A 10,802-nucleotide genomic window follows, 5' to 3' on the forward strand; every position below is an offset into this window, starting at 1 on the left:
TTAGAATTCATAGTTGATTAACTTGATTTACTATGCCTATAACAAGTATCGCCCAACGGTGAAGGAAACAAATTCTAAAATTGTGAAAGGCTAAATATTTAATTTAAATTATTTAGGCCCACTATAAAAGAATTATACAAATATCTATTTATCCTTTAAACTTAAAATAATATTTTTGAGCATGAAAATTTGTATTGCTAAATACATAATATGAAACTTAAAGTTATCTATCTAACTAGGGGCCCCGACTAGAGAATTCATGAGTTTGGTGTATAATAAAATTTCAAATGACTTGATCATTTAAATGATGCTGAAATAATTTAAAATAAACAATTTTACATAAATGATTTGGTTTTAGGCTGTCACAATGGCAAAGGATATGCAAGCTTTGGAATCAAACCTTTATCAAGAGTTTAACACAAGCATTTAAGATTATCTCTTTCTTTCTTCCTTCTTAATACACAAATTTATAGCAGAACGACATCATATAAATAATGGAAGGCAAGACTTAATTTTTTTTTCTAAAAGAAGAAAGAAAAAGAGAGATAATACATCTAAAATGGAAAACTCCAGCCTTTGCGTAAGAGAGTGCTTTTGAAATAGCCATTTTGAAGAAGGAAACACAATATTTGGTCACTAATTGAAAAAACATAAAATTTGGCCATTTATTACGTGTAAAGACTGTTTTGCCCTTAATTAGGACGGATTGGATTCGGGCCGACTTCGGGATTGCGCGCGGGTTAGACACATATGGCACTATTAGTGCCATATGTGCCAACCGAAAAAGAAGAAAATCTAAGTATATGGCACTAATATAACCATAAGTAAAATTCGTGCAACACTACATAAGAGAGTATATGTCACTAATGACACTAATATGACCATAAGTACCATTCGTCCAACACTACATAAGAGAGTATATGGCACTGATGACACTTATATGGCCGCCATAAGTATCATTCGTGCAGCACACTAAATGATAATCTAAACCCTAAATGGATAATTTAAACCTTACGGGGAAGTGTTCAAAATGGTCATATAACTGTATTCATCTAACTAATATCAGCACACAAGTATATGACACTAATGACACTAATATGGGCATAAGTACCATTCGTATGGCACTAATGACACTAATATGACCATAAGTATCATTCGTGCAGCACTGAGTATGTGGCACTAATGGTACTAATATGGCTATAAGTACCATTCGTGCAGCACTGAGTATATGACACTAATAGTGCCATGTGTGCCTAATTCGCGCGCAAACTCGAATCCGACCCGAATCTGGTCCGCCCTAATTAAGGGCAAAACAGTCCTAAAATGTAAAAAAAATGCCCAGATTTTGTGTTTTTTCAATTAGTGGCCAAATATTATGTTTTCTTCCTCAAAATTGTCATGCAAGTATATTGTTTCTTAGAAGAAAACTCCAACAACTTGTGGTTCAAAAGAAATAGAAATGATAAAAATTGATTATACTGAATTTAATTGAAGGCTATAAAATTAGGGTAAAATAGTATATTTTTTTTATTTAATCACTATTATCATTTTAATAAAGATGTTGTAAGGAGTAAATGGGGGGGGGGGGGGGGTTATAAATAGAATCACCCATATATAAATGATAGTATAAAATTTTTTGGATCCCCAAAAATAATGGGCCCGCCCATGGTGGCACGCCCTTGGTCAGTCGAAGCCAGTGTTTAGGTTTAGATAGGCAAAGAATGGGTGATGACACAAATTTATAGACGCGGCATATGAGTCAGTGGGACGAGTTCCAAAAGCCTGAGCATAAGTCTCAAAAAACATTGCTGCCTTGTGTGTGCTTGATAAAATTAACGGTACGAAAGAAACCATGTCTTGCGCTTTACTTAACTAGAATCAATAAAATATCCCTCTACTCTACAGACTACAGTAGTAGATATATGGCCACAAATTCAAACTAGCTATCTCATCTCCAGCTTCCTCCACCGCCTTTCCATTTGTAAACCACCCATATATAGCTGCTGTCCCCCAAAAACATGTTTGCCTCTCCGGACAGATAGTGCTGATCAAGGGTTGAGGGGTTGCGTCAGAGGGAGACCCCAATTTTTGACTATATGTGTTTGAGACCAGAACGCTTTATAAAATTACTTTTTAATCAGGTTTGTTAAAAATACGAGTATTATTAATTTTAAATAATTAAGTAAAAAAAATCAAAAAAACATTCTCTTTAACCTGTTTTTTTTATTATAATATTTTATTTGTCTTTAATACTTCTTTCAATGAATTATCATAAATACTATCATGTTATAATAAAATATTAATTTATTTTTAAATTCATATTTATAATTTATAACGTAAAGTAATTCTTCGTAGAAATTCGACCGGCGTACTCACTAATATAACTATACCTAGCCGGATTTCGGTAGGAACCATCTCTTGTATAAGAATTAAGAATAAAATAAATCTTGACTAAATGGATAATCATAACTTGAGTTTCATTATATATAGTTTCTTAATATATATCTTTAAAGTTATTAATCTTTTTAAAAGATGCATTGAAAAAATATAATCACAATGTTGTACTCCCTCCGTCCCAAACGAAATGTCTCATTTCTTTTCGGCACGGAGATTAAGAAATGTGTATAAAGTAGATAAAGTGGGTTGATGAAAATTATTTAAATATTAAGTATAGAGAGAGAGTGTATTGCCAAAAAAGGAAACATGACATTTTGTTTGGGACAGCCCAAAAAGGAAAACATGACATTTCGTTTGGGACGGAGGGAGTATATAATATCACATTTGATGCCATGGTTTTTATGTATTCTCTTCATCCCAATTATCTTGATTAATATTATGTTTTAGATTGACTTGATCACTTTCTTTATATATGTCAAATTTTTTTCTTTTTATTTATATTTTCACTTTTTCACCTATCACACTTAACACACTAAATACTAGCTAGCTTTTTAAAATTCGTGTTGAAAAGAAAGTGATCAAGCTAGTTGGGAAGGGAGTATAAATTTTCTTAATTTGAAACTGTAGTTAATTTATCTCCTAAAATTTAAAACATGTTCAAAACAAATAATTAAATACACAAAACTAGTTCAAATTTCTTAAATCATTCAAACCTACTTTCTGTGGAAGTGTTTGCTAGAATTATCTAAGAGTTAATTACCTTAAAAAATCATTAACTTTCACAATGTTTGTGATTACAAGTTAAATCTTTAAAACGTAGGGACTACAACACTACATTTTTAATTCACTACATTTTTGTTTCTGTATATATATATAATTAAAGCATTGACTTCATTTTTGGTAAATCTGACGGATTAAACAACACCTTTTTTTGGTTTTATATATGTTTCACATTACAAAATTACCCTTAAAAATCATGAACTTTGCTTGAACTAGACGAACGCATGTAATGTTAATGAGATAACTAATGATGTATAACTTATTTGATTTTGAATCCAATATATACACCAAATTAACACCATCAACAGAAAACATATACATCTCGTTTATCATTTTCTATTTATAATCAATATTACACATCCTCTCAAATTAAAGAAAAAAACGTTACTATCTTATTAAAAGCTTAACATTATAAATTCTAATGTGTTTAATTTAATAATTAAGCTCAACGCAGTAATTCAAATTTTAAATTTAACATATATTAAATTTATGATGCACAGCAAAGTAATAATAGATAAATGGAGACAATTGAATCCTTTGCATGCATTGGTGTCCAATTCAATTATTAATTCTGAAACTACCACATATACTATACCACCTAAAAAACAATTTCCTTTTCAATATACAAATCAAACACAATCTTTATCACACATCACTAACTACAAACACATACTCACTAATCTCCCTCCTAAACAGGCCTACATCACATATGCATACATATATATATAAGAAGATATCCCAATAATGAAGTGATGAAATCCCACAAACTTAGATGAAAACCGAGCTACTATCATCAACAAACCGCATATCTTCAACCGCGTTGGGGCCATCAAAATCGAACAAGAATCCGTAGTCATCCTCATTCTTTGTAGCCTCAGCCATTTTGTTGTGGCTGTAGTCATGAGAGGCCGAGCAGTAAGGCAAGTGATGGTGACGAGATAGGTCGAAATCGAGGCCGAGGGAGGTGCTAGGGTTAGGGTTAGGGCCGCCTTGCTGGGATTGGAATGAAGTGATGATATTTTGATGTGTAATGTTGAGACGCACTTCATTGTTTGTTGCCAAATTAGGAGAAGTGGCTAAAACCGAGGGATCGTCGAAATTGAAATTGTTACTATTTTCACTTCTTGATTTGTGGAACACTCTGCATAGTACCCAATCTTCCTGTCAATGGTGGCCATACATTATATATGAGTTAGATAAATCCATGCTTCAATCATAACTTTTTCTAAATGCGTGAAAATGCCCATCTTGAAAATTCGATTTTGATATATAATCTTGTAGATGCTATACCTAATAAATAGTACTAGCTAGTTTTACAAAACCTAGCTAGGATCATTCGTACGTGCATCATCTTTTGACATAAGTATATATATATATATATATATATATATATATATATATATATGGAAAAAATATGTATATGACATTCATGACTCTTTTATTGAAATGCGTAGCATATAAAAAGCATGAGAAAAACTTCCAATTGATAGCTCTTTTGTAGGTTATATATATTATGGGGTGTAGACTGTAGAGAGGGAACACGGACAAGGAAGAGAATTTCATGATCAATAGTTTTTTCCTCTAGTATAAGATATTTTACTAAATAAATGACAAAATTTTCAGAAAGAATGTGTGTGCGCGCGCGCGTGAGAGAGAGAGAGAGAGAGAGGATTAGAAGCCCACGGGAATGAGAAGGCATAAAAGAACTTTTCTTGTAAAGAGAGAGTGAAAAATAGTGTGTGTGGAGAGAATCTTTGATCATGTAGTAGCTAGCTAGTTTGAAAGGAGTTTGGTTCAAGTTTCTGACAACATATGATTGCCACCTAAGTCTAAGTGTGTAGAAATTTCTGTTTCTACATAGCTTCACACATAATCTTTATCCTGTTTTGAGTTAGTAAATGAAGGAAGGAACCAACCTTGGGTGGGACATGTGGGTTTTCAAGGCGAAACTCGTGCATGATCCATCCAGTTTTGGTGCCATTAGGAGCCCTATTTTTGTAAAAAACCAAAGTCTTCCTCATCCCGACGACGGCCTTGGTGCGAGGATCGAGCACCGTGCGATCTTTTCCGGTGGCCTTCCAATAGCCGGAGACGGTGGCGCGGTTGGTTCTGAAGCCGGTGGCGTACTTGCGATCTCGGAAGCTAAAAAAGTACCACTCGTTGGAGTTCAATTTGGCCACGTCTGCACCATAATAATATATATGTCATGTTTTCCTTAGTTTAAGTGGAATTGATAGCTTCATAAATAGAAACATATATTGGAAAAAATACACGCCTTTCTCAACGCCTTCTTGACATATGCCACGAAACAAAATGAAATGTAACTTGGACGCCGTATGTGTTAAGAAATTAAATTAAATGGGATTGTACTTAAATTGAAATGAATTATTAGGATCCCATCATGTACATTATGTTGCTTATGTGACAATTTCTGCTAAAGTGACAAAAAGTTGGTTACAAGTCACCAAAGATTCGCAAGGCATGTTTGTGCATTCACAATGGATTTAGGAAATTAATATGTAGCAATGGGAAAATGTGTGTCACCCTTTTCTACATAGATGAGAAAGTTACTTCTATGGTGAGAAGTCTATGTCACACATTTGTCTTCACCTACACACACACAACATACATTTTTAACAATGCATATATTCCTACTTATTATATGATCCTAATAATATTGGTGATATATCAGATGATAAAGGAAAAGTAAATTAAATTGAAAAAAAAATTCTCTAAATCAAACAGTCTGTATGTATACTACTTGAAAAATAATTCAAAACAAAACGAGAGTTATCGAACTTTTTTTTTTTTTTTTTCAATTTCCTTTTTCCTAAAAGAATTAATGCACCTGAGAAATCTCTTTTTAAGGTCATGAACTTGGTAGTTCTTAAATCTTATCCGATTTCTGCATAATAATATTACAAGAATTGCAAGATTCATTGAACGGAACCATATATGTAACAGAAAGGCAAGGAAAACGCCCCAAATTATTATTTTTTTTTCTTGAAAAAGAGAAAACCCTTTCTGAAAATCGTCACACTTTAAGAGAAAATTAAAATAAAAAATATGCATGGCTGAAACAAAAGACACATGCAACAAATTAAGTTACTCAATCAAAAATTCAGCTCTGTCTCTTAGATGAAACAAGACAGCAAACTTTTCTTGACACAACTTTTTCTTTGCTTTAAGGATTTCGAATGTAAAAAAAGAACATGCTCCGTGACTGATTTCTTTCCCAATTTCCCTCTTTTTCATTTTCTTCTTCTTTTTTAGAGAAATAAAAGATATTTTAATTTACATCTCCAACAAAAATTAAACTCACACAGATGCATGCATCGAAAATAATGTTTGAACTCATTTTTGCAACATTCGATCATTGAAAGAAACTGTCTGGTCTATATTAAGATACAGACAACTCGTGCCCATAATGGACCTCAAAAATCATCTGAATATATATTTCAGGTACATTTTTTTCAAAAAAAAAATATTTTATTTAATTATAAACCAACATGCACATGCCATTTGTCATTCATAAATTCTTTTTACATCAAAATGGTGAAGGAGAGCAACACCCAACCCCCAACCCCCACCCCACCCCACCCCACCACCCCACCCCGGCCGGGGGAGGGTGGGAAGAGGGTGGTTGATAATAATATACAAATAAAACGACATCCATCATCAATATACACGTGACGTGCACTGATGAACAGTCCGACTTAAAAATAAAATAAAATAAAATAAAATAGTGGGGCGCGCGTACCAGGAAGCTGCCATGGCTCGCAAACATGGAGGTCGATTTCGACCAAAGTGCCTCTAAGAACTTCTTCATTGGTGATTTTTTTGTAAAGATAATGACAAACCAGCTCTTCGTCGCTCGGATAAAACCTGAAACCCGGCGGCAGCGTCTCTCCGATGTCTCGTAATCCCATTTCTTGCCCAATATAAAGATAATCGAATACTTTGCCGAATATTGATTATCTGTAAAGAAATTATTTTTCTTTTCAAAGATGCGCTCTACCTCTATATATTACACTTTTATTTTCTCTCTCTTTTCTGAGGGGTGAGGTGGGGGCTTGGATGCGTGTATTCATATACGTATATATATATTTATATATATATATATATATATTTATAGAGAGAGAGAGAGAGAGGGAGAGAGAATGTGAGAGAGACACGATATAGCTTAGCCAACTTGGACTTTCTTATAACATTATTCTTTCATCTTATTCATGCTTGTGCAGTTAGTTATGGTTACACATATGTGTGTGTGTGTGTGTGTGCGTGTTCATTGTGGGAACTAGGAAGAAAATCCAAAGTCAGAAGAAATCTTAATGTGGGCATTAGGCTGCAATAAAAGAGTAAAATCCAAATCTCAGAAACCAGATAGAACCTCCAAAATACTACTTTTAATTAACTATATTCCGATATAACTTGTATATTTTGTGAACTTTTTTGAGGGGTTGTTGTAAATGAATACAAATGCAACGTGACAAATATAGATTCACACAAAATGTGTTGCTCAAATAAAATCTACTAATTCAATGTACTTGGTCTCTTACCGTCCATTGTCGTCAGTTTCCCGCAGCAAATTAAGGATAAATTATTATTTAAAAATATTAAGTAATAAAAAGTACTGTGCTCAATTAATCAACGTAGCTAAAATAGGGTCGTGTTTAATTTATTAATTAGGATATATATTTGAAGGCAAACATAACTTGTAAATGAAATATTTCTTATTTTTGTCAAATGTCAAATATAACGAATCAACAATCATATCTCCTTTATATATGAACTGTTACTTGGGTAATTAAATTAGCATATCCTTGTTATGTAGGTCCGACCACAGATTCATCATGCTAACTAAATTAGCTACACTTATTCAGATCATGTGACATTAATGTCTCAATTAAGCAGTGTAAATATTTTAACATCAAGAGTAAAATTATAGTGTGGAAGATCAAGGATATATATATATATATATATATAGGGGTGAGCTAGAATAAAAACACTCTTAAGTGTATAAAATATAAATGTTTCTTAATGTACGAATTTTATGTAGAACACGTATGAATTTATCCAACAGAGTTACGAATTGCGAAAAATAAATTTTTGTTACCTTTGGGATTCGAACTCAGGACCACGAATTTATCCAACAGGGTTACGAATCAACCGTAGATCTTGATGATCTAAGGGCTGAAAATCATTTATATTTTATACACTTAAGAGTGTTTTTATTCTAGCCCTCGATCAACATGGTATTTCATCATTTACAAGATTTATTAAAATATACAATCTCTCAATTAATAATACCCTTCTTAATTACTCTCACATATTCCAAATAAACCTAAGATTTGGGCTATTTACAAAAAAACAGACCACCCTGTATAGAGTCTTAATTAACGACCAAGTCTGTGTGTTCAACAAAAATCGATTCCACAATATAGACATCTATAATTCTGTTGCATCTCGAAATCCAATCAATTTGATCGAATTGTTGAAAGGGATAACTAGGGAAGATTAAATTTAGTTAAAAGAGCGCACAAACACATCAATATAGCTAGCAGGGGCGGAGCCGGGGGGGGGGGGGGGGCTAGAGCCCCCCCCAAATTTTGATTTTTTTTTTTTATAATATGTCTAAAAATGTTGTTATTATTATTATTATATTTGTATTTTAGTAAAAAAATGTCTAAAATGTATTGAATGCCCCCAAAATTTTTTTAGTAAATGTTGAACTATATTATCTATGAAAATGTTGTTATTATTATTATTATATTTGTATTTTAGTAAAAAATGTCTAAATGTATTGAATGCCCCCAAAAAATTTTTTAGTAAATGTTTTGAACTATATTATCTATGAAAATGTTGTTATTATTATTATTATTATTATATTTGTATTTTAGTAAAAAATGTCTAAAATGTATTGAATGCCCCCCAAAAAAATTTTAGTAAATGTTTTGAACTATATTATAAATGAAAATGTTGTTATTATTATTATTATATTTGTATTTTAGTAAAAAATGTCTAAAATGTATTGAATGCTCCAAAAAAAAAATTTAGTAAATGTTTTGAACTATATTATCTATAAAAATGTTGTTATTATTATGATTATATTTGTATCTTAGTAAAAAATGTCTAAAATGTATTGAATGCCCCCAAAAAAAAATTTTCGGGGGAACTCCGCCCCTGATAGCTAGATCTTTTTTTTTTTTTTTTTTTTTTGATCGGTCAAAGTCATGTTAGATGTTAGTAATTAGTTCCCCATCCACTCCAAGAACCACCTTATCTCTCCAATTCGCTCCCAATATAGCTAGATCTAACTTGGGATTTGAAAATTGAAGGTGATCGATGAGCAAATAGCTAAAAACAACACTTACTCATTAATGTAGAATGCTAATCATGTACTAATAAGAAAATCCATCATGTCCTTTCTTGTTCTGCAAAGATTAATTAAAATCCACGAAAATTTTGTGGGCCCAGGATTTGTCTTTCTTCCTGATACCTACTTCCAGTGACGAAATGCGAGTGAAAATCCTAGTCAGGAATGATGCTCTCCCCTGTATTTATGCACATCTTTTCTTTTTGATATGTTACTTAAATTTATGCACATTTTATTTTTAACACTATCTCACACATAATTTAAAAAAATTTATCTTTGTAATTTACACTTATTTACTCATAATCTACTTAACAATACTCTTAGAAGGTGTTTGACTGAGTTTATAAGCTCTTTAAAATAGCTTATAATTAAGTTTATGAGTTTATAAGCTCCTTCAAAGTGTTTGCCAAAATAAGAGCTTATAAGAGCACTCACAACGGCTACACGATAGCCCTTACACGATAGCCCTATCGTGTAAATGTGCTATCGAGCAACTTACACGAGGGCTACACGTTCTATCGTGTAGCCCATTTGTTCATTTATAAAAGGCGCGTGTTTCACACGCGCCATTAACATAACAAATATCATGTAAGCTATCGTGTAACCCCACTGCAGCATCTTTACACCATGTGGTCCCTCCATCATAAAGTAGGCTATCATGTAAGCTATCATGTAACCCCATTGCGGATGTTCTATGCTGTGAAGATAAGCATAAAAAACTTATAAGCTCTCCAGAAAATAAGTTCTTTTATCCCAACTTATTTTCTCATTATCGTATAAGAAAATAACTCAACTATGATGTTTTATTTTCATAATATATTATTATAATTAAATTTATCTATCTTCAATTTTCTCTCTCTAACTAAAAATTATCTCTCTTGCTTAATTATAAGCTTAATTATTCAAAATTTTTGACAACTTATAAGATTTTAAAAAACTACATCTTATAAGCTCTTGAAACATCTTATAAGTTCTAATAGCTTATAAGCTCTTTAAAATAAGCTTAGTCAAACACTCTCTCAATGTGGGACTCTTTCTCCAATCTAAACAACTTTTCATTAAAATTCGTGCCGAAAGCACCTTGCATGTTTATGGGGACGATAACATATAATTTAAAAAAATCAAGAATTATTAGTGCTATATTATATTATATTATATATATATATATATACTTATATATATGATGCATTATTATTCATTGCATATATTGCTATGGTTTAGACAGATTTTATGTCGTAATAATTAACCT

At 32.0% G+C, this 10,802-nt stretch overlaps 1 protein-coding gene across 1 annotated transcript; it reads right to left on the reverse strand.

Annotated features, from left to right (window-relative positions):
* Window positions 1-3,696: 3,696 nt before the first annotated feature.
* LOC131014234 (NAC domain-containing protein 21/22-like) lies at window positions 3,697-7,347 on the reverse strand. Its single transcript, XM_057942127.1, has 3 exons — window positions 6,938-7,347; window positions 5,094-5,359; window positions 3,697-4,338 (listed from the first exon to the last, which is right to left on the reverse strand). Exons 1-3 carry the CDS (start codon window positions 7,104-7,106, stop codon window positions 3,946-3,948), a joined length of 828 nt encoding a protein of 275 aa, XP_057798110.1. The 5' UTR covers window positions 7,107-7,347; the 3' UTR covers window positions 3,697-3,945.
* Between the last annotated feature and the right edge of the window lie 3,455 nt (window positions 7,348-10,802).

This window comes from Salvia miltiorrhiza, chromosome 3 (genome assembly GCF_028751815.1).
Source record: "Salvia miltiorrhiza cultivar Shanhuang (shh) chromosome 3, IMPLAD_Smil_shh, whole genome shotgun sequence".
In the NCBI taxonomy this organism is placed as follows: Eukaryota; Viridiplantae; Streptophyta; class Magnoliopsida; order Lamiales; family Lamiaceae; genus Salvia; species Salvia miltiorrhiza.

Bases quoted from the DNA above. Each gene is read 5' to 3' on its own strand.
- LOC131014234 (XM_057942127.1), bottom strand. From the start codon at position 7,106: ATGGGATTACGAGACATCGGAGAGACGCTGCCGCCGGGTTTCAGGTTT. The intron at 5,360-6,937 runs GTACGCGCGCCC...ATTATGGTGCAG, and splicing joins CGAGCCATGGCAGCTTCCTG to ACGTGGCCAAATTGAACTCC. The intron at 4,339-5,093 runs GTTGGTTCCTTC...CACCATTGACAG, and splicing joins ACCCACATGTCCCACCCAAG to GAAGATTGGGTACTATGCAG.